The sequence below is a fragment of the Chionomys nivalis genome, chromosome 18, assembly GCF_950005125.1.
Source record: "Chionomys nivalis chromosome 18, mChiNiv1.1, whole genome shotgun sequence".
In the NCBI taxonomy this organism is placed as follows: Eukaryota; Metazoa; Chordata; class Mammalia; order Rodentia; family Cricetidae; genus Chionomys; species Chionomys nivalis.
In genome coordinates this window covers 33,980,643-34,004,471 of record NC_080103.1, presented here as the reverse complement: position 1 = coordinate 34,004,471, position 23,829 = coordinate 33,980,643, and the positions used below count along the sequence as shown (strand labels likewise).

Sequence of the window (23,829 nt, the reverse complement as noted above, 5' to 3'; positions counted from 1 at the left end):
TTAATCTATTAGCTTGTTTAAAAAACATGAAGTCATATTGTGTAAAAGTAACTGACTTTTAAAAGATAGCTTTGGCAAAATTATGTTTATTCTCTATTTTCTTAGAAAACTTTATTTGAAGTGTATTTTGTGAAAAATATGTTGCCAGAAATAGAATTTTCATTTAGGAAAAAGCTATTCACATTTGGCTTATTGATTCCTTTCTTTATTTCCATATTAGCCACAGTCCCCACCCTTAACCCCTACTAGTTTATTCACATCCAGTACTCCTAATGGGTCCCAGTTTCTCACATTCTCCATTGAGCCCGTGCATTATTGTATGAATGAAATAAAAACAGGGAAGCCCAGAATTCCTTCTTTCAGAAGCCTCAAAAGAGGGGTAAGTTTAAAAATGGGTTGAAATGCATGATGGCCTAATTGTGTGTGTAGTGTGGCTTTTTCAATACTCTCCACCCTCATTATAAGGCTCTCTCCTGTAAATACATAGTCCCCACAGAATTAAGTATAGCTGCCCTCAACTACAAAACAACTCCTCTTTATAACATTTGAAATGTTCAACCATAAAAAATGGTATTATAAAGAGGGTGCTGGGTACGATCATATTTTAGCTTTTTTTGTTTATGTGAAATCATATGTCCACCATTGTCTTGTAATGTATTTACATTTTTAAGACTTTCAGTAATTTGTCACTGGAGTTGCTCTTGTAATTATAATATCACTAATGCTGACTTTACCTACCAATTCTATGGTCTTGTATTGTTGACAGTAAAATGTCAAGCGTGATTTAAATTGCCCTACTTTTAGGTGCATAAAATTTCTAATACCCCAATAATAAACAAAAACTAAAAGTCAATGTGGTGGTGGAACACACCCTTGTAATTCCAGCACCTAGAAGACTGAGGCAAGAGGGTAGAATTTGAGGCCAGACTTGTTTACATATGGAGTTAGAGCAGTCTTGGGTGTACAGAGAAATGATATCTCTAAAAGCAAATAAATAAATAAAAAGATAATAAGTACATTAAATACAAAGTGTTTTATATATAAAATTAATAGAAATATTTATTAAATTATAAACCCTTTAAAATATTTAAGTATTATTAGTAATGTTTATATGGAGTTTGTTTTCTTGAAAAACAGCAACAAAAACTCCATTTTATTAAGAATTTTATCCTTTACTCTTTTTTTAATTGACCAACCTTAGACATCTATTCCTAAAAGTACTTTACAAATGAAAATGTATAGACTAGTAAAATTCAAATACAGTTTTAAACTGTCTCTTAGCAATGACTGTTAACACTACTAATAAATAATGATACTCCATTATTAGTAAAGCTAATTTTTCTTTTTCTTGGTTCTGAAGGTTGAGCCTAGGTCTTTATGTATATGAAGCACAAATTACTCCCCAGCCCATAAATTTTTGTTTTTATGTTTTTAGCACTTTTAGTTATATAACTATAATTTAGGTTAATTTATAGGGTTTTTGGCCATTTGAAAGACACAGTTGTGATACCGTATATACCATCCAATTATTAACAGTAATATAGTAATAATGTGCTATTTCTCTTTCCTTTAGCTTTTCCCAAAATTAAAGTACATTTAGCTACCTGAAGAACAAAATATATTTGTTCAGGGCAAGATCACATTTTATCTAACTATTAAGATAATGTGACAAGCTTCACTGATGGCAGTAATGTAGTGTAACTTCCCCCTTCAACTCCCTTTTCTCCCCCTTAACTTAGCTGACTGAATGCGGATAGCAGAGGCAATTATGACCTTTAGAAAGCCACAGATAAGTCTGTGTTTTATGGACATGCATCCTGGCTATCAGTTTGAAAAGTTTATGCTTGCTGGAGAGGTTATACTTGGGATTCCTCATGCCATAGTTATAAGGTAGAATTCCTAAGTTGCTTCTCATAGATAACATGAAGTAAATTTAATTATATGGAAAAAAATTAAAGGAATTAGAATTGTAAGGTCTGGACGAGAACCTTAAATGTGTGACATTTTTACTGAACAGTTGGCAGCTAGAATCTTAAAACTGCAGCACTTACAAATTGTAAGCTTGCTCATTATTATTAGTTTTATTTTAATGTGTTGCTCTAATTTAAAGTCGTAAATTGTTTTTATAATTTTGGAAAACTGAAGAATGCAGTGTTTAAAGTAGAAACTAGGACAGGTGAGCCCAACCGGAGGATTAGAGGGCAGAGCAGGGACGACAGTTTTTGTCTTGGGATTGAGAAATTTTTATATTTTGATTGATCTTTGGAAGTTTACTAGATAATATTTCAGAATTAACACTAGTGATAGTGTTATTATCTTTCCACTTAAGAATTCCACAAGGAAAGTATACTTTAATAAACTAATATTTTTACATGGATTTTTCAGGGATTTCAGACCAGTTAATTTACAATGTTGGTGTATATACTCACTTTTAAAGAAAAACTGGTGTATTCAGTCTCATAGTCAAGGATTTGAAAACTGTTACATCAGAACGATGTTTTTGAGTTTGGCAGTGGTGCCACTGGATCTGCTCTAAGGTATAAGGTTCTATAATTGACCTCTGTGACATCAAGCTCTGTGCCTCAGTGACTCAGAAGTACACCCAAATTTGCTTAATACACAAATGAACATTTTTAAACTTTCTTTTGTTTTTATAGACATCCCTTTTTAAAGTAACAGAATTACTTAGCTTGTAATAGGAATTCATGTTTGTGTTTAATTATTCATAATCTTAACAGAGTTTCAGAGTTACTTTTTCAAGCTTTTATATATTCAGAATATAGTTTCATGGGTTTTGACCTGTTTTAAGATGAAACACACCCAGTTATTCCTTTACTTAATGTTAGTACTCCTGTATTCTATAGTACCTTAAGATGTAGTGATTGTATGAAATTTTCTAATTTGTAAACTATTTCTATGTCAAAGTCTGGTATTTTTGCATGAACATGTAACACTTTAAAACAGATTATATTTGTGCTGTTTCTACAGAGAACTTTAGTTTTCAATGAACTATAAATTGTTCTGCTTGTTAGTAAAACTAGATAAGCTAAAATAGAAACATTTGTTATTTTAGCTATAATTATCCTGTTTTCTTTAAAAGATTAAAATTAGAAAAATAATTATCACTCAGTAGTAAAAATTAGTATAAAAGTTAAGTCACTCACTTGACTAGTTTATTCTTTGTCGTACAATTTTTTAGTGTTTAAAGAATACTGTGAATATCTTCCTTAATTTATCTGTTTTTCTCACTGAATTTTGTGATAGCAAAAGAAATTTTTCTTCTTTAAACTACTGACAGTCTAAAGAATGTTAAGCTTAGTTTAGAAAGACAATGGATAGTAAATACCATCTTTTCGTCATAATCATTAATATACATGGCCAACTCATCAGAGATAAGGGGTAGATATTTTTGCAAGATATTTATTAAATATCTTTCAATTTTTATGTGAAATTTTGTGATATATATTTTACCTCTCCTTAAAACAACATGATTTAGAAAACAGAAAATACATTTTTTTATGAGGGGTACTAGGGATTGAACCCGTGGCCTTGCACGTGTGAGGCAAATAGCCTGTCACTGACTTGTGCCTCCAGGCCTCCAAAATGAAGACATTTTAAGACTATCTGAATGTGATGAGTGTGAAGACTTGTAAAGCTTGATGCATCATCTAGGCCACTGTGTGTGTGCGCGCGCTTGTGTGTGTACTCATGTGTGATACATTTTGTGCCATTGCAGAATTCTATTGTCAAAATGGTTTATGATATTTTGATTCTATAAGAGCACCTGTAGTTGATCTCTTCAGACTCTGTTCATATGCAGTTTGCTAAAATTGATGTTATGGGTTTAGTGCTGTTTTTCAGGCACACTGATTTCAGAATGAAACTTTAAAAATAGAAAATCTATTTTCAAAGCAACACCTAAGCTGTATCTTTGTGTCTAATAAGTATATAGAGAGAATTTGATACAGGGTAAATCATTTGTTATTTTTATTTTTAGAAATAGCACCTTAAGAACGTTACCTTTACCAAACTTTGATTACATTTAAATCCATAATAGTGTTTGAAGTATGAAGCTAAAGAAACTAAAGGAAATGTTGCTTTCTCTGGTTCGTTGGGAAGGACATTCTGGGTTTTAAACTTTCCATAGATTTCCTTTTAAATGGCTGACATTAGATCTTTTTGATTCAGTGTATTTCAAATATCATATCACTGCTTCTGAAAATGAATGACATGAGTAAATGCCTTCATAAAATTCTCTTTGAAAGAGAATATATGATTACTGGCAGAATGATTTACTTTTGAGTTTTAGTTAAATTTAGAAAATATCTGCCCATTATCAGTGTGTGCTTTCCTTTCTTTTTCTTTTTCTTTTTTTCTGTGCAAGTAATTTGCTTTCCCAAATGTGCTTAAAGCTTTTTGTTTTTGTTTTTGGCAGAATTGTTTGGATTGTAAAATGTACTTAATTTATTTTAATATAGTAAAAAAAATAGGTTATTGCATCTTCTGTATTATGATTTCATGTGAATAATTTACCATTTCTTTCTGTTTTCCATTGAACTATTCAGTGGTCGGTGAAGATGGTAAGCCCTGTGTGCTGATCTATATACTGTGCCAACATTAAATAATCTCAAAACATTGTTTTATTTAATTCAGAACAAGTGTTAATGTACATACCATATTTTCAACTTGTATGTTTTTTCTTTTTATAATTTAATCTATAGTCCAGCATATGCCAATACCTTTTGGGTGTCTTAGATTAGACAGTAATGTGGTTAACTGTCATCAGCCCATCAAATTCTTAAATGTTATTGGATAGAATCTGTGTCATGTTTAAGAGAATTTAAAATTTTTTAATAAATTTTTTATTTACATGGAGCAAAAGTTATTGTACAGTAGTAAAATTTAGAAAAAATATTTTTCTTTTTAAATACTTTTTTAATGTCATATAAACTTGTTTATTTTATCATAAGAATTATTAGGTTTGTCTAATAGAGAAAAAAGTTTTGTTAATTTCATTATGGATTCAGTGCTTTGTTCAGAAGCACAGGTAATCTGTTTTTGTGTGTGAGTGTGTGTGAGTGTGTGTCCCCATCCCTCAGTGTTTGAGGTGTTCCTATATACATTTATGCACACAAATTGAGTTTACATTATGAAGACCTAATCCTCAAATTATTGGGTGCTTGCATAGAAAACTATGCACACAGGTTTAGAAAGCAAATTACTGTTTTAGTCATTTGTAGTTGAGACTTTTATAAGTTCCTTGGTAGTAAGAGGAGTTGGTAAAATGCCTTGCTTGTTTTTGTTTTGAAGACCTTGGTAAATAGAATGGATTTGCTTGTGCGCTTATATAAAAAGGGTTATAATGTTGAGAAGGGGTATTAGGAATGCAAGTGCCTTGATACCTATTAAAACATTATATTTCTTTATTTCCTTAAATGTTCAAATTTTTCAGAAACATTTTTCAAATATAAATTAGAAGATTTTCTTTGTACTGTTACATGAATCCCTGGGCCCCAAATTAGAATGAATATAACAACTTACAGTGAACATTAGCTAATAAATATAAAGGGACTTTATATAGAAAATTTTGATATTCCATTATTTACTTTAGATTTAACTGATTAACATAGCCACAAATGCCTGATACAAAACACAAGCCACTTAGACAGGGCCCCACTTTTAGTCGTCATGCTTCTTGGATGCCCATAGTGGGGCACTGAGTAAATATTCTCAGAGCTTCTTGTTAATTAACTGTAACATTTGGTCATGGCTTTTCCTGTAAGTGAATTTCCTTTTGTTTAAAAGTAAATGATGCAGGCATGGAGAGGTGGCTCGTTGGTTAAGAGCTGTTTTTACAGAAGACTCAGGTTCTACTCCTAGCACTTACGTGGTCACATGGTAGCTCACAATGGTCTGGAGCTACAGTTCCAGAGGATCCGATACCCTCTTCTGGCCTCTGCAGGAATGAGCTGTATGTACAGATGCTGATGCAGGCAAACATGCATACACATAAAATTATAAAATAAAATAATTTAAAGGTAAATAAAGTGTCCTTGTACATCGTGTAATCAAGCCATAACATATGTTAAAGGTACTAGTAGCCCAGAGAGCAAAAATACATTTTGTTTTATAAGCTTGTCTCAGTAGCACTTTAAAAAATTGAACATTCATATTCAACCATTAGAGGTGAAAAATAGGTGTTAATTTTTGGAATGTAATATGTTAATACAGGTTATATTAAATGGATTCAGTAGTTAATAATGGTTCTGTTATCTCTAATAATATAGCTGAAGTAATAATGGTTAACATTTAAGAGGAAAATGGAACCAAGTGTGGTGACACACTCTTAGCCAATACCAGGAGGCTAAGACAGAAGACCTGGGAATTTAGGGCAGGGCTACACAGTGAGGCCTAGTCTTCAGGAAAAAGACATCATTAATAGAAAATCTTCTCCTATATACCTGCATTTCATTAATCTAGATTCAGAAGCATTGAAGCCTTTCTAACCAAGAAACCTTAAAGAATTGTGTTAAGACTGGGCATGGTGTCACATGCTTGTAATGGTAGCACTTAAGAGACTGAGGCAGGAGCATCTGAGCTCAAGTTACAAACTGTAGTTAAGAGAGTGTTGTCTCAACAAAATAGAGAGGGAAGTGGAATTATATCTTTTAGAAACAATGGTGCAGTATAATTCAGTTCTACAAAACGAAGATTGGAAGTATATTCCAAGTTATGAATATAATTTCCAATCAGTAGATTATAGCTCTAATGTTTTAATGATCAGAAATATTTTGTTTTCAAAGAATGGTCTAATAAATGTAATCATTCAAAAACTATCTGCAGTATTGAAATATATATTAAATCAGTTGTCTTTAAGCGGTAAGTTGCTTATCTTGCTCATTTACGAACTTTATATTTTTATTTTGCACATTCATGGTATTCAGAATGTCATGACAGTGGATTTTATTCCTTAAGGTTCTATGTACGAGAACATACACAGTAACAAGATAATGTAAATAAGAAGTGTTATGTGTTCCCATTCTGTTGTTGCTGTAAGAAGCCTCATGTGTTTAACTCTCCCGAGACTTGAAATAGTGTGATACAGTTATTACTCACCTGTATTTGGTGAGGTTTCTGTTTTTATTTCTGCCTATTTTCATGTTTTATAAGTATGGAAATTTAAGCTCTTTTCTTTTTACTAATAGCTATGTAGGTTTTTTTTTAAAGATTGAGGCTAATTGAAAATTAAAGTTAGTATTCTTATTTTATAAAAAGGTAAAGTTTAAAAATAAAATATCTAAAGATGTCTTTAATAGTGACTTAGACTCTCTTTTCAGGGCCCAGCACTAGAAGATTTCAGTCATTTGCCACCAGAGCAGAGGCGTAAGAAGTTACAGCAGCGCATCGATGAACTTAACCGAGGGCTGCAGAAAGAGTCAGACCAAAAGTAGTGTTCCGTTAAGCCCTCATTTCTTCCTTTTAGGGTCTCATATGATACATGATACATAGAATATTTCTAAATCATTTATTCTTGCCTGGGGGTATAGTTCAGTGGTAAGAGTATTTGCCTAGCGTTCATGAATACCTGAATTTAGTCATCCCCCTTCCTCCCCCAAAACTCATATATCTCAATTGAAACACTTCTTAAATTTTTTTTTAAATACTTATTTTATAAGTATGAGTATTGTGTGTGTGTGTGTGTGTGTGTGTGTGTGTGTGTACAACTTGTATGCCTGGTGCCTGTGGAGGCCAGAAGACCTCTGGAACTGCAGTTACAATGGCTGTGAACCTCCATGTGGGTGCTGGTAATAGAACTTGGTTCCTCCAGAAGAGTAGTCAGTGATCTTCTGAGTTCTCTCTCCAGCCCCTTGAAATGCTTTTTTTAAGTGGGACGGGGGTGGGCGGGACATACTACCTAAACTAGAAAACTTTATGACTTACATATTATTTAGGCAAAAATCAAATAGAATATTTTTTTAATTGCAGATTTTTTTCTTAGTTGCTATTAGAGTTCCTTCTACAAATTTGTAAAAATAAAACAGAAACCCAAAACATGGTAATTCATTGTCAAGAGTAGTTTTACCAGCACTAACCACCTCTTATATATTGTTTAAATTATCAATTGAGTTCAGAACAGTTGATTGAGGGATTATATACACTACTCATCAAACATTTTTCATGGAGTATGATGTCATTAAATCCTTCAAAATAGCTATCTGAGGTTGCTCTTACTGTATAAGTGGAAAGGTGGAAATTGGTTGGAAATTATGTAAACTGTTGTACTAGAACAAGGGAGAAGTATAGGATGGGTTAGGAAAAGTCTTAAGGTACTGTCTTGTAGCATTCTGTTGGTAATGGGGGTGGGGTCTCCAGAAGTTTTGAGTGGGCACTAGGACATTAACAGCTGTCCTAGAAAAGACAACCTTATGTAGATGAGTAGATGAGAGATTAGGAAAGGAGACAAGGAGACTTGTTAGGGAACTAACTTGTAGATACTGAATTGAAAAGCAAGAAAAATAAATTTTGAATTGAAAGTAGTGGTTTTGCTTATGTTTTGTGAAAAATCCACATGGAAAGTGTCTAGTTGAGTTTGGAAATAGACACCTAGAACTGAAGAGAAGCTGGAGACAAACATTGAGGAAAATCATCTGAAGATGAAGCAGTCTAAAGAGGAGTGTAGGATGAGATGACACTGCTTATCATTTTATGTAACAGACATTTAAAAGTTGAACAAAAGAAGAAGCCAATGAATGATTGTTAAGAAAGCAGAGGCGAGGAGAAAAAATGGAAACTAGAACAGTTAGGTCAAGAAGGAAAAGAGTGTTAAGGAGTGTTAGTCAACAGTGTCAGGTGCTTGTGTCAGACAGCATTGATTGGACATAGTCTAGGGTAATGGGAGTAGAGAAGAGGAGGTAGGCTAAGAAATTGGCAGGGAGCTGAAGGGGGCACAGTTAAAGATGGCATTGCTATTTCTAGCGCGGGTGAGTGGGAGGACAGTGGTGCTGTTGGAAATGAGATAAGGAATGCTGCTGAAATGATGATGCTCGGTGCAAATAGAATGAGATTGATTTAGAACCAGGCATGGTGTCACACATCTGTAATCCTAGCACACCAGGAGATCAAGAGTTTAAGGCCAGCCTGGGCCACCTAGTAACAACCTGTTTCTAAATAAAGCAACCTAATGAATTTGATCTGGAAAACAATATGTGTAAGAGCAGTGTAAAATATTCCACTAGCAGTTTATTAAGCCCATATATGCGTAAGTTACATAAGACCTGAGAAATGTTTTTCATATTAGAAGTCTTTTAATGTAAACAGTCAAGCACACTCATGTTAAAAGAGTCTTCCTTAAATTACTCATTATGTATACATAGTCATATACAGACAGACAGCCTTGTGTGAATTTTCATTATTAGGATACATTTGTCTAAACTTAGAAATGTGACTCTTTAAGGTTGAGGTAAACTTTAGTCCCCAATGAAACACTTAAGTGGATGGTTAATCTTGTGGCTTCCTTTTGTTTTTCAGAGAAGCACTCAACAAAATGAAGGATGTGTATGAGAAAAATCCACAAATGGGGGATCCAGGAAGTTTGCAGCCTAAATTAGCAGAGACCATGAATAACATTGACCGCTTACGAATGGAAATCCACAAGAATGAGGTACATATGTTAACTCAGCAGTCTGAAATAAAAGTATATTTTTAAGTATTTAATAAGCTTTATCGTGATTGTGTTTTGCTAGACTTATATACCAATATTTATATTTAATTTAGAATTTATGAATCGAGATATAATTATGATATATAATTATCAAATTAACAGCCTATTGATTTTGTTATTTGAACCTTCATATAAAACTAAATACACTTTTTTAAAAAAAAATCAACTCTAAAATTCTCTGAGAATCATAAAGTCTGAAAGTACATTTTTAAATTTAGGGTGCCTTAGGAGTTTCAGACTTACTGAACTGTTGGGTATTTTGTCTTTTTTTCTCTCTGAAGGCATGGCTCTCTGAAGTTGAAGGCAAAACAGGTGGAAGAGGAGACAGAAGACATAGTAGTGACATAAATCATCTTGTGACACAGGGCAGAGAAAGGTCGGGGTTTGTTTTTTCGTTTTAATTTTTAATTTCATTATTCATTTAATTTTTATCCTTTTTTGCCCCATTAGTAAGTTTGGTTAAATAACTTCAGTCTTTTGGAACTATTTTGTACCTTAAGTAATGGTTGTAGGAAAATTAGAAATTTCATCTTGTTCAGTTCTAGTTTACTACATCTCTGAGCATGTAAGAATAAAAATAACAACACAAACTAAGAGACCTAGGAACCTCAGGGATGGGAGAATTCCCTTAAGGTTTTTATGAACTTGGTTAGCTTATGATGGGGGGCGGGGGATGCTATCAAATTGCTTAGAGTTTGGTGAAGAAGAAAAGGAGCTGTGTCTTAGCTTGAACAGTTTTCAACTTAGCTTTTGCAAGGTCTCCATCCTGCTTAGGACATATCTTCCTTAGTGTAATGTGTTTCTTTTTTCCTATCATTAAAAAATCAGAAAACTGGGTTTCATCTTTGAGAAAATTTGAGAGGCTTAATATCAGATATTGGTTTACTAATTACAACATAATTCGAGCGCATTCTTTTTTCATATTTCCTTAATCTCAGTTTCCTAAAAACACAAAATGGAAGTTAAAATACTCACTTGTTTCTGTCAAAAGAAATGGTGTAGGCAGCTAGTAGTGAAATACCTGGTCATAGTGTGCGTTTCACAGGTGTGAGTGCCTCCTCTCCGGCTCCTGTCACTTCAAGAAATATCTACAGATAACTGGGTTCTGTTATTAGGCTAAAAACCCAACTAAATGAGTTTAGTTTTTCTATTATGTGTGATTTTAAAATGTGGTTTTCTAACTTATCTAGCAGTGCTGCCAAATCTACTGCGTGCATATGTTGATCCATTCTTTTGGATTTTCTGAATTACTAATTTCCTTTAATCAATTGGAAATTATATTATTTGAATTTGGAGTATTTTGGTTTTAAGTAGCAGATTGAATTTTTATACTGTGTTAGAGGAAAAGTGCACTTCATTAAATAAGAAACAGCCTAGATAATATTCTTAGGACTTGATTTTGGTTTTTGCTTTTGTTTTGTTTTTCCTATCTCTTGGCTGTCCCTCTTCCTGTACTGGGTCTGTTTTAAGGCTCCAAATTAATTTTTTTTTTTAATTTAAAACTTGTAGTTTTCCTCCAGGTTTAAGGAGAAAAGGAAGTAAGCTTCTGTTGGCAGTTCTGGGCAGAGCACTTTTGTATGATAGTTCCCACCTCTGTGCACATGCTGTGTTCATGGTATCTCATGTGCTGTGAACTGAATGTAGACCTGGGTGAATCTGCTAAGGACTGTTTCTGATTTTAGAAGCCTGGTGTCTACCACATTGTTCTATTTCACCTTTAGATCCTGTACCAGTGGGATGTGTTTACTGAGCATATGCTCTAGAACATTGTAATCTTTTAAGTGTTTACTTTAGGAAATTAAGTGAAGATTCATTTTATATTACTACAAGCAATTTACATAGTTAATGTCTGAAAATAGGGCTCAATATGAAAGTATGTCATTTATACCTAATTTCTCCTGAGATCAGCTTATAAATAATACACAAAGACTTGTCATGATGTGATACTTGATCAGAGATACTTTCATGGGTTTTAGTCCTGAGGGAAGTTACACCGATGATGCAAACCAAGAAGTCCGTGGGCCACCACAACAGCATGGCCACCACAGTGAATTTGATGATGAATTCGAAGATGATGATCCCTTGCCTGCTATTGGACACTGCAAAGCTATCTATCCTTTTGATGGTATGATGTTCTTAATATATAATATTTGATAAAATTGGTTCCTCAAACACAAAATATGTCACCATTTATTTTACTATGCTTAGCTAAATGATATAGTGTCAGAAGATTACATTCCTGGTTCATTAATTGCATAGTTTTGTTTTAACTATGATATAAATATAGTATTACCCCTGCTTCCACACCCATAGCTGAATGAAAGAAAGTCATGCATGTTGCTAGAATACTAAAACAGGTGATCACCTATCAACTCTAGGTAATAGAGAATTTTCCCCAGATCCTAGATCTTACATATGCTGAAATAGCTTGAACATATAGCTCAAACCAGGAAGTAAATGACTCTTCATGTTCTTCATTGCAACTAAATAATATCAAGAGCCAGGTATAAGGCATAACTGAGTGCTATCATTGTATCCTGATTCTGCAGGCTTCCCCCTTCAGATGAGAGTAGCAAAGAAAATGGTAGTTTCTGACTACTGTGCCTTCTCCTATGATGGCTGAAAAGTAGGCTCGTGGGGTGCGGGGTGTTGTGACCCTCTCTGCAGACTTTATAGTTCTCTTCTTTAACAGAAGAGCAAAATAGCATCTTTATCAACAGTTATGAAATGTTCTACAATTTGACACCTTTCTCCTTGTGTAGGTTTTACATTTAAAGGGATGGGGAGATCTTCCAGTGGGTAAAGGCTCTTGCCTCCAAGTCTGAGAACCCAAGTTTGTTCCTGAGGGCCCATGTGGTAGAAGAAGAGAATTGGTGCCTGAAGTTGTCCTCTGATTGCCACACTTGGGCCGTAGCACATGCTTACTCACACGCATGCACACAAGCACAAATATAATAGGTTTTCCATTTTCATGTGTAGGTCTGGTATACACATATGTGGGCTCATATGTGTACATGGGTGCTAGTACATGTGGAGTCATCCTTAGTTCTTCTTTCCCTTTCCTCAAGAGTCCTTCAGTAGAACCCAGAACTCATTGGTATGGTTGATCTGGCTAGCTGGCTTGCTCTGAGGAGCCCCTCTGTATATGTTCTTCCTTTCCTGCTCACAGCCCTACTTTTTTCTTATCCATACTTCATGAAGTTTTTGGGTAGGCACTGCTCAGATTTGGGGAAAGAATTAGAATTGTGAAATAGTGATCAGACTACCCTATGAAATCACATAGTGCTGTGTGGGTCAGTTACTAATCCATAATACAGCAGGAGATTACAACCAGCCTCATGGGCTTATTATGTAGTTTACATGAGAATGTGTATAGTTATGTTGAATAAACTAGAAAACATTACAGGAAAGATGTTGCTTGTGGCAGTCAGTGGGTTCCTGCATCTAGGTACAATGAAATTTAGTAGTAGTTTGTATTAATGTGTTGTATTTATAATTTTCATTAAAAATTATTGCAGTGCTTTGACTCCACTTGTGCTTTGAAAACTTTCGCCTAGGACATAATGAAGGTACTCTGGCAATGAAAGAAGGCGAAGTTCTGTACATTATTGAGGAGGACAAAGGTGATGGGTGGACAAGAGCCCGGAGACAGAATGGCGAAGAAGGCTACGTTCCCACGACATACATAGATGTAACTCTAGAGAAAAACAGTAAAGGTGCAGTAACTTATATCTAAACTAACCAGGCGTCTTTGTGCCATGTATAACATAAAATGACAACACATTCCACAGGTCAGAAAAACCAAAAAGTCGAGGGCATCCTGATCTATATTGTTCACTATGTGAGCTGAGTGCAGGCCTGATCAGAGAGATGTGAATATTGCCACAAGAAACTCTCTTTGACGCCTTACTGTTCAAGTGATGTTGGTGTGGAAGCTTAATTGATGCCTTTTGCTTTCTGTCCTGCCTAAGTGTGTGTAAAGGATGTGTGCTTTTCTGCCTTATAAATAATAGATTTGATTATTAGGCAAGAATCATAGGTAGAATGTTCCCTGACCCCCTCACTTCAGAGGCAACAGTGACTGTTGAACTGAAATAAACAAGCCTGCTCTGAACTGCAGGAAGCTGATTTCCAGGAACGTCTCGACCTAGGAGCTTGAATTTATAGCTTCAGGTTCTAGGAAGAAAAGTAATAGTTGGATAATTGGGTAAAATAACAGTCATTGTCCTTGCTAGTCTTAACTTGGTTTCCTAAAGAAAGAGAATCCCTGGTATATAGTCAATTTAATATGAGCTCATCACAGCATCCCAGGATAAATCACCTGGTGGAGCTTGTATGCAAATACGACAGCATTGAGACATGAAAATATTTTCAGGCTTATGGTAATTTTTAATGATGTACAAAGTTCATTCCAAGTTAATCTTAAACTTGTACTTTTCACTTGAAATTGTCTTTTAGGAACATTGCATTAGTGCTCATTTAGCATTTGGCAGTTAACGCGTAGCAAGAATTGAATCTAATTCAGTGAAGAGAGAGGACAGTCTGGAATGGAGGAAAGTGCTGGCAATGTTGACTCTTAGAGGAGAAACATTTTTTCTACTAAGATGAAAGAAGGCCTCTGTACTACCATTGAGGGCTTCATTTTAGCGTGATCATTGACTGTCATAGTAGATACCTTTTTTCCATTGTATCACCAGAAGCATCTGTTGGAATCATTGTCCAGTCAAGAGTTATACAGTCATGTGGCCATACCCCAGTTGATTGAGTGGGGAAGGAAAGGGAGGAAGCAGTAACACTGGCCTTTGCTTATCTTATGTTTCAAAGCTGGCTGGTGTTTTTAGTAGCTGAGTATAAAATACTTTTAGGAACATTTGGGATGGACACTTTAAACTGAATACCCCTTTTGGTCTTACCAAAGGTCTTCAGTAATTGTTTTTTTCTTTTTCCTCCTGGACTGCAGGTTCCTGAAGAGGGTTTCTGAGGAAATGGGCAAGATGTTGAAGGAGGTTACATGCAGCTGCTTTTGGGGGGAGGGTATTAGAGTTGTCAGGCTCAAAGAGAAAGTGAGAGAAGTTGCATGAATGCATGCAGATTTTTTTACTAACTTCATTAGCATTTCCATACATTAAAAAATTCATTATAGTACAAGTCCTTAAATTCCTAGTTCACATGGAAGAAAAAAAAAAGCCAGCAATGGCTAACCTCTTTTTTCATTTATTTTACTGATACCAAATCAGAAAGAATGCAGAGCTGTCTTAAAGTTTGTCTTACTTTGGGCTATCCCAATAGGACTGTCTTCATCCAGCTCTGTTTTAATTGGCTTTTAGACCCGTCGTCTGTTAGAACCCTTGCCATTTGTCAGTGTCTGCCTGAGCCACCTCCGTGCTTGCTTAACATCCTGTTGCATGTCTAGAGTTATCTGGGCTTAGATTTTTCAGGCATGTCTTTGTAATCCCTTGTTCTTGTCAAAGCCTTCGTTTCGTTCTGCGTTTGTAGTGCAAATCACTTTGTCAAACATCTCCGCACTAATGTTCCCATATTAGTATTTGTGTATGCTGCTAAAACTTCCCCACTGCAAACATTCCAGTTTTGGCATTATGAAGACATAGTCTGTGAACCTGAAGTATTTATGATAAGAAAAAGAAAACATCTCTGCTCTAGCCTACAGCCCAGTTAAAGAACTCTGTGAAATGTGACACATCTTCAGCACCTCAGTCTGGGAAGAATCTAGTCAGCACTGAAGTCCTGGCATAATAAACACAGAGGATACGCACCACCGAAAGGACTGTTGTCAAAAGTCAGCTGCTTCCATTCAAATGCTGCCTTAAACTCGAGTGCCTAAATCTGTTGATTGCCAACACTACCACTACAGTATCCCACAAAGGGCTTTATGTGCCAGCTCAGTGCTCCTCCTCTAACTCTGTGGCGTCGCCGCAGCTGTGATGTAGCCTCGGTAGGTGGCTTCTAGAGCTCTACCATGTGCAGTGGTGCATCTTCAAATTTATGCATCAAACTAAAGACCTGTCCAAGTCCATTTTACTTTCATCAGTATATTTATGACAAGTTTGATGGACCTTCCCCTATTGTCTTTTAACGGGGTGATGACGATCTCATTTGGTTATTACAATGATAGTCTGTTTCCAAGTGATGCTTTTGTTTGAACCAGATAAAATTTAGTGAAACTTTGTAATGATCTATGTGCACTTTTACTTGTAAAATGGAAATTTCCGTATGTTTATACTTGTAAATACAGTTGTCGTTAGTGCTCTCATTGCTCATGTTGTCCTGCCTCACATTTGTGATTCTGTTAATGACTTGTATCTGAACTAATTTCTTAGTGGTCTTGTAACAGGGACATGGGTGGGGTGGGAGGGGTATTTGTACCACTGAAGCTCCATCAATTTGGTTCCTTACTGTTTTGAGGGGAGAAAGAGAATGTGAAATGTTCTGTGTATTATTGGATTTCAAGCAATATTTTAGAAACTGTGTGACTGCTTTAATAATTTTTTCCAGTGCTACTGGAATCATACTACCAGTTATACTAAAGCTGAATGACAATTGTGTGAACATTAATGCCTTCATAAGATCAAGTACACCACTGTCATGCAGCTGACATATAGTGTATTACCTTTGAGGCTAGTAAACTATACAGTTTTAGATATTAAATCTCGTTACAGGGTTATTTATAGAATGTGACATTATTCTATACTGACAGACTACATAAAGTAGTTTTAAAAAGTAGTGCTATTTTTGTTTCAGAAGTTAGCAAGGAGAAGGAAATGTGATCTGACTGTGTTTGTCTTCTGTACAAAGCCTGAAGTGCTTATGTTTTTCTGACTAACAATCACAGAGGGCAAAGTTCAAAGCTCTTTTGAAAAGACTGTTCTTTTCAAGCTACTGTGTGTTTTTTAAAGCTTGGGTTTGCTTCCATAGGAGGCAAGTTCCTTCCTGTGGAGTAGTGCAGCCTACATATGGGTTATACCATTTGAAAAGACACTTGTGCTTATCCAGTTAAATCATTCTTAAACTTTGAACATGTGAACTGTCTAAAAGAAATCTCTTAATTTTGCAGTAATTTCACTCTTTGTGCACATATTGATTTCTTAATGGTAAAATGCCTTGTTTATGATAGTGTTCTCTGTTGAGAATATTTTCTTGGAATAAAACAATCTTTTCATGGTCAGTTAAGATGTGTATTTATCTTTTACTGGTGTTTGAATCAAAGAGTTGTGATACTTCCGTTAAGTATGATAGCTTTTGGATAACTCATAGTAGATGCTAAGTTCCTAAAGTGAGACAGTCTTTGGGAGATGCCATTATAGGTACTTTATTCTGGGTTTTTAGTTTCTTACAAGGTTTGCTAAAAGAAAGAATAGATGTTTAATTAGAGTGAATTTAAGTCAAGTGTAATAATTTCAGTTTATTTTCTACTCAGCAGTAGCACAGACTTCCTTTGTCCCCATCTTCTTCACTGCATCTGTAAGAGCTGTCCCTGGACCTCACAGTCTGATCTGGCCACTGCACTTTGACCAGAGCCTCCTTCCTGACTAGTTGCAGAGCACCCATGCTTCCTGGGAAAAGAAAATGCATGGAAAGAGAACATTTGCTACAGTTAGTGACACATTATTGGTAACTTTCAGGAAGTCTAATTTCAAGAGTCATCTCTTAAAAAGGCAAGTGCTCAACCATTACTGCAGGTTTTTTAGAAGCCCAAAGGGAATAAAGCTTCAGTAGAGATTCTTGGCAGTGAGAGGCTGGGAGTTTTAAGATGATGAAAATTGAAAGATCAGTGCAAAATTTGGGAGTAGACACGTGCAAAACAATGAAAACAGCAGCAAAACTTCAAACATTACAGCTTCAGATGAACAGAAGTTGTTTGTGTGTGTTTTCCTTAGGATGTGTGTGTGGGAGGGGGGCATCCAAGACAATAAAGAAGGCTTCTAACTTTCTTTTCTGGAAAGAAAGGAGCCCAGCCTCTTTGGAAGGATGTCACAGTGTTGAGTTCTCTAGGGGAACAGAACTGATCTATAATACTTATTACAGGGTGATTTATTAGAGTGACTATTGTTTGGTTTTTGTTTTTCAAGACAAGGTTTCTCTGTGTAACAGTTCTAGCTGTCTTGGAACTGTCCTATTTGGTCTTGTAGACCAAATGGGTCTCAAACTCACAGAGATCCACCTGCCTCTGCTTCCTGAGTGCTGGGATTAAAGACATGCACCACCACTGCTTGGCTCGTTAGAGTGGTGATCTGGGCTAGTCCAGCAATGGACATCTCAGTAGAGAGGCCAAGAATCCAATCGTTTTTCAGCGACTGTCTCAGCAGGTCTTTTGTCTCTGTTAGAATCCTCAAGTGGTAAGCTCTAATACCAGTGAAGGGATGTCTCAGCTTCAGCCTTGGGAGAGAGGAACTTGCCAGTGAGAATGAGGGCACGCAGGCAAAGATCAAAAGCTTCTTCCTATGTCCTTTTTATGTGGTTGCCACCAGGTGTGGCCCAGATTGGTTGGGCCTTCCAACCTTAAATGATCCAGATTTAGGGTGAGTCTTCCCAGATCAAATGGTCCAATCAAGAAAACCCTTCACTGCTGTGCCCAGTTGCTTAGATTTTAGTGCTCCAGATGTAGTCGAGCTGACAATCACTGTCTGCAGTTATAGAGGTCTTAGAAAGTAGAAAGGCACCAAGAGATTGGGAAATGGGCAGTCATAAATTCTGGAATGTTTGAGAACAATCCTTAAAGTTACTACATAAGGCAGCTTTCAAGGGAAATTTAATAGGAAACTGACTTACGTTCTTATGAAGTTAAGGCCTCATTGTCTGGTACAGATGAAGAAGACATACGCACTCTCCTGGTTTCAGCACCACTGTGACAAGAGTCCTCATTTTTGTGAGCTGCAGTAGACTACAAATGGGAGCTTTTGTAACAAGCCAATTTGGTAGCCCAGAATGTCAACCCTGAAGAGAGTTTCTAAGGACCACACTGAAGAAGCATTTGTCATGCAATTCAACAAGTGGAGAGAAACAGCATCACCACCTCTTCTATGAAGGACCATTATCTTGAATTTGAGTTTTGGTTTTCTGAAATGGTTCACTGTATTTTGGTACCCTGAACAGATGATTCTGTAGAGATGCTTCATGTGAGTGGAGCTGATGTTCGTGCTTTGTGCGCTCATGCATAGCTGTAGTGAAGTGTTAAATGTTGATTCTCGTACTACTCAGTGGAAGGAGTAACCAGAAAAGTCATAAAGTGAAGCGGTAGGTCCTTGCTCCTGTGGTCACTCAGCCTTCTGGTGTGAATACTGGACACAAAGCTAAAGTTTACTATGGTTTTCTTTCTTCACATGTTGAGCTACACTGGTATCATAAACCTTTGAATGGGAGGGGCCCTACTCTGCTCACCCCACAGAGAAGTTCCAAAAGGCTGGATATCAACATGGGTTGCAGTCCCCTCGAGAATGCAGTAGTCCACCCTTAGAATGGTCCTAAAATCTTTGCCTTATTTGGGAACTTAATCTGTGCAGTGGAGGGAGGGCCCGCCCACCTTGTCCATGTAAGTATGAGGAAAGTGTCTACTTAGAAAGGAGCTCTTTGAATGACACAGCACAGCTGTCATGTTCTCTGCTTGGTTGGTCTCCAGAATATTTTCTGTCTCCCTCTGCTGACCCGCTGAGAAGACCAAGTGGCTGTGACTCAGAACTAGAGGAAACCCTAGTAGATTTGCCCGGCCTGTTATTCTTCAGCCTCTTTCCCTCTGGCATTTCTCTTGCTTCACAGCATCTGTTTGACAACCCACTGGCTTCCTGATTGTCTGGTGTGAAGGTGCAGTCTGGGTGTGGAATGAGAACAAGACTCAAGCGGATCAGCAGTCTCCATCCCGTTGTCCCTATGTCTCCTCGGCTACGCTCTGGCCATTGAGTCAGCACGGAGATGGGATCTGGAAGCATTGCTGCGTGGCTCCTCTCTTCAGGGACAGAAGCACATTAGTACATTCATGGCTGAATTCAGAGGACGAAGTGGCTGGGAAATGCAGTTCCCTCTATGGTGTCACGGAAGGGCCATGCCTAACGCTGACTGTTAGAAACAGGAGTCTACTTCCCACTAGGGAAACAAAGAATCTATATGCTACTGGCAGTTTGGAGTACTTTCATCTTTTCGCAGTTTTATTATGTAGTTTATTAGAGAAGTAAAACAACTCATTTTTTTGGGGGGTTGTACATTGGATTATATACGTATTTGTATATTATGGATATATTAACAGCTCTTGTTACTGATTTTCACCCAAGGTTTATTGTGAGATTATCCACATACATACATAGTTCATTTTACTGTGTGTAGTAAAATTTACCCATCATTTTGGTGGACATTTTTGGTATTTCCTGAACTTTATAGTCGAAACAAGTGTTGCTTGAGAATATTCACATTTGTATTTCCAGCATAGAAGTTTCTCTGAAATTCGTACCTAGAAGTGGAACTCCTAATTTATATGTTTGTGGGGTTTGTATGAGAATGGTCTCCATAGGCTCATGTATTTGTATGCTTGATCCTTAGTTGGTGAACTCTTAGGATTGGGAGATGTGGCACTGGGCTTTGAGGTTTTAAAAGTCCACACCAGGCATAGTCTCTGCCTACAACTTATGGACCAGATATGAGCTCTCAGCTACTGCTCCAAGCATTATTCCTAGGTGCCTCTCACCATGCTTCTGACTGTGATGGTCGTGAACTAACCCTCTGAAACTGTAAGCAAGCCCCCAGTTAAATGCTTTCTTTTATAAGTTGCTTTGGTCATGGTGTCTCTTCACAGCAACAGTAACTAAGACAGTGATAAATTAATTTTCAGTTTTAAAAATAGTGCCACATTTAACCTCCAAAGTTACTGTATGTAGTGTTACATTCTAATAATTTCTGTGTGAGGATCACTTATTCTACATCCTGTCACTCTTGTGAGTCAGGCATTCTCTTCTGTCAGTTCAAAAGATGTCAAGGTTCATTGTAGTTTGGGTTTCTCTTACTCTTGTGGGGCATCTTTACATGTATACAGTGTTTCCTTTTCTATGGAAAGCCTATTTTATCTTTGACCTTTCTCTTTGGTTGGTTGTCTTTCATGGGAATACTTAATGTATTGAAGATGCTAATTGTGTCATTTGTTTGTGTAGCACACCACAGCTAGCTATGAAACATAGATACCTAGTTTTGACTCAGACATTCTCACGGGTGGCGTTTATCTGAAGGCTTGCCGGGATAAAGGTTCTTAGGTTGTTGATAGGGTTGAGTTGGTTGCTGATCTCTGGCCATAGGTTTACCGTGTGGACCTCTGTCGTGGGATGCTGGCAGTGTAGTATCTTACAGGAAGTGGTCCAGGAGAGCAAAGAGCCATGATGGAGACCTAATTTTGTGCCCTCATGTCAGGTGTGACATAACGTCTGTCCTCTGCTTGTGAGCACAGTGACCAACCCTGGCATAGTGTGAGTGGAACAGTACATGGCTGTTAGTAGCAGAGGACAAGGGAACATTGTGGTCTTCTCAGAGGGTGCCTGTCATACCAATCTTTTTTCAGTTCTGTGTTGGTTTTCCCACTTATTCTTTTGATGAGGTCCATTCTAGTTCATATCAACTACTTGTTCATAACTACTATTTTTATTTCTTTTATCTACTGTAAGAAAACTCTTTAGTTGGGTTGGAAAGATAGCTTAGCAGTCAGGATCATGAACCACTGTTGTAGAGGACTTCAGTTGATTTCTTCAAACCCTTTAATGTATTGAAGATGCTAATTGTGTCATTTGTTTGTGTAGCACACCACAGCTAGCTATGAAACATAGATACCTAGTTTTGACTCAGACATTCTCACGGGTAGCATTTATCTGAAGGCTTGCCAGGAACTAAAGGTTTTTAAGTTGTTGATAAGGTCCAGTTCATTGCTGATCAGAACTACCTATAACTTTAGCTCCAGGGGATCAGATGCTCCTTTCTGCTGTCTATGGGCATACATTCAAGTGCACAAACCACCCCCACCACCAGCCCCTACACACAAAATAAAATTTTAGAATTCTTAGTTATCTAAAGTAAAAAGAGTATTCTGTCTTCTTAAAGTGCTCCCTAGTGAGCTTTTCTATCTAACAAAACAAACCTGTATAATCTATTAAGTAGGATATACCAACCTTGGATCACAACCAATCAATATCTTGGTTTTTAAAGTTTTGCTGCAAGACCTGTATGGGAGAACAATGGCTGCAGAACCTCACTGAAAGGTACCGTTTTTCTTCCTCGAGTTGTATGTGAAGACAGGCGTATTTTGTGGTGTGGTGGTTAAGGTTAGGGGTCAATTTGCCTGGGTTAAGGAACTACTAGAACACTAGAGGGAATGTCCTATCACTAGGCATGTCTGGGGTGTTTCCTGAGCCTGGCATGTGAGCTGGTGGGGAAAATTCACCCTCAGTGTAGATGGGCACTAGTTGGGCGCCAACCTACACAGACCAGTGGATGCTTTTCCTGCCCTTGAACTTACTGACTCCTCCTTTGGCCTTTGAACTCCACTGCTGGTAGCATAGACTCCCAGGGTCCTGGGCGTTTGTCTGCACTGAAAATTACACCTTCGGTTTTCCTGATTCTGAGGCATTTGGAGTTTGACTGAGTGAGGCTACAGCCCTCCAGGATCTCCAGTGTGCAGATGGCCTGGCATGGGACTTCTGGTCTCCATAATAAAGTAAGTCAGTTCCCTTACTAACCTCCCCATCGCTATATAAATATCTTGGTCCTGTCTCTGGAGAGCCAGCATATATCTGTTTTAACTGGTAAATGTTCTCCTCAACCCTAAAGTAGATCCCTGATTCCTGGAGGCAGTTCAAGTTCACTACGGTGGGCAGATAAACCCACTGTAGGTGTACCACCTCAGACAGGTGGACCTGAATTGTGTAAGAACACAGAAGCAAGAAGCAGGAGGTAAGCATCATTCCTCCATGGCTTCTGCTCCACGTTCTAGCCTGCAGATTCTGCATTGAGTTCCTGCCCTGGTTTGCCTTGCTGACAGACCAACCTATAAGTTGTAACAAGCCATTTCCAACCCCTTTATTTTAATCACAAGTAAAAGCAAACCAGGACAATGTACTTAAGATGTCCATGTTAGAGTGTAGTATCTATAACCAGGCAGTCAGTCCTCCAAGTCTCTTTAATATCATGAAGAAAACTTGGTGTGGTTTAAATACTTAGAGGGAAACAGGCCAGGCGTGGTGGCACACGCCTTGAATCCCAGCACTTGGCGGCAGAGGCAAGTGGATCTCTTGTAAATTCAAAGCTAGCCTGGTCTACATGGTGAGTTCCAGGACAGCCAAGACTACATGGTGAAGCCCTGTCTCAAGCCAAAAAGACAGGAAAACAAATAGGTAAGTGTTATTTAGTTGATTACAGAAGACTTTAAAATCTTGTATTACAAAATTTTTACAATGGAAAAATGGAGACTATATAAATACTAGACATTCTTTGGGGGAAGTCAGAAACCTAGAAAATGAGCCTGTAAGATTTGTGTATCTTCTAGAGGAAATGATTAGTTCATATGCTTTTTCTGTATATTATAGTTGATTCAGACTATAGCAAATACTATACTAAAAATGTTAGGGTTTGCCTTCACATGGAGATGCTTAAGTTTGTTGGCATGATGTGGTGGGAATGTCCCCTAAACACTCATGTATTTGGGAAGATCACAAAGGTCTTGCTGTAGGAAATAACATCACTGGGGTGTGGGCTGTATTTATAGCCTCACCCTACTTCCTGTTCTTGCTCTGTGTCCAGATGAAAAAGATTGGGGCTTCCTGCCACCATGATGTTCTCTGTCCCTCTAGAACCAAAGGCAAACTATAAACCCTTTCTTAAGTTGATTTTGGGCACAACACAAAGTAACATAAAGGGGCTAAAGGTTACCCAACTCCAAGTGTGTCTGGAGAGCTTTCCAGGGGAGCCAGTGTGGTAGATCAATTGTGTCATGAAATAGAATTGCGAGGCCAGGAGGTGGTGGCACACACCTTTAATCCCAGCACTCTGGAGGCAGAGGCAGGCAGATCTCTGAGTTCGAGGCCAGCCTGGTCTACAGAGCGAGTTCCAGGGCAGGCTCCAAAGTTACA

At 37.2% G+C, this 23,829-nt stretch overlaps 1 protein-coding gene across 3 annotated transcripts in view; it reads left to right on the top strand.

Moving 5' to 3' along the window:
• Fnbp1l (formin binding protein 1 like) overlaps positions 1 to 16,904 on the top strand; it is a 76,187-nt gene extending 59,283 nt beyond the window's left edge. The window contains exons 10-17 of one of the 3 annotated variants that reach the window (XM_057793096.1): positions 221 to 379; positions 4,566 to 4,580; positions 7,338 to 7,447; positions 9,529 to 9,661; positions 10,003 to 10,097; positions 11,698 to 11,846; positions 13,279 to 13,437; positions 14,682 to 16,904. In XM_057793096.1, coding sequence (XP_057649079.1) covers positions 221 to 379; positions 4,566 to 4,580; positions 7,338 to 7,447; positions 9,529 to 9,661; positions 10,003 to 10,097; positions 11,698 to 11,846; positions 13,279 to 13,437; positions 14,682 to 14,689 — 828 coding nt within the window. In that variant the 3' untranslated portion in view covers positions 14,690 to 16,904. Of the gene's footprint in view, positions 1 to 220; positions 380 to 4,565; positions 4,581 to 7,337; positions 7,448 to 9,528; positions 9,662 to 10,002; positions 10,098 to 11,697; positions 11,847 to 13,278 lie in introns of all 3 variants that reach the window. The other 2 variants (XM_057793095.1, XM_057793097.1) reach the window with 2 other exon arrangements.
• The last annotated feature ends 6,925 nt before the right edge of the window (positions 16,905 to 23,829 follow it).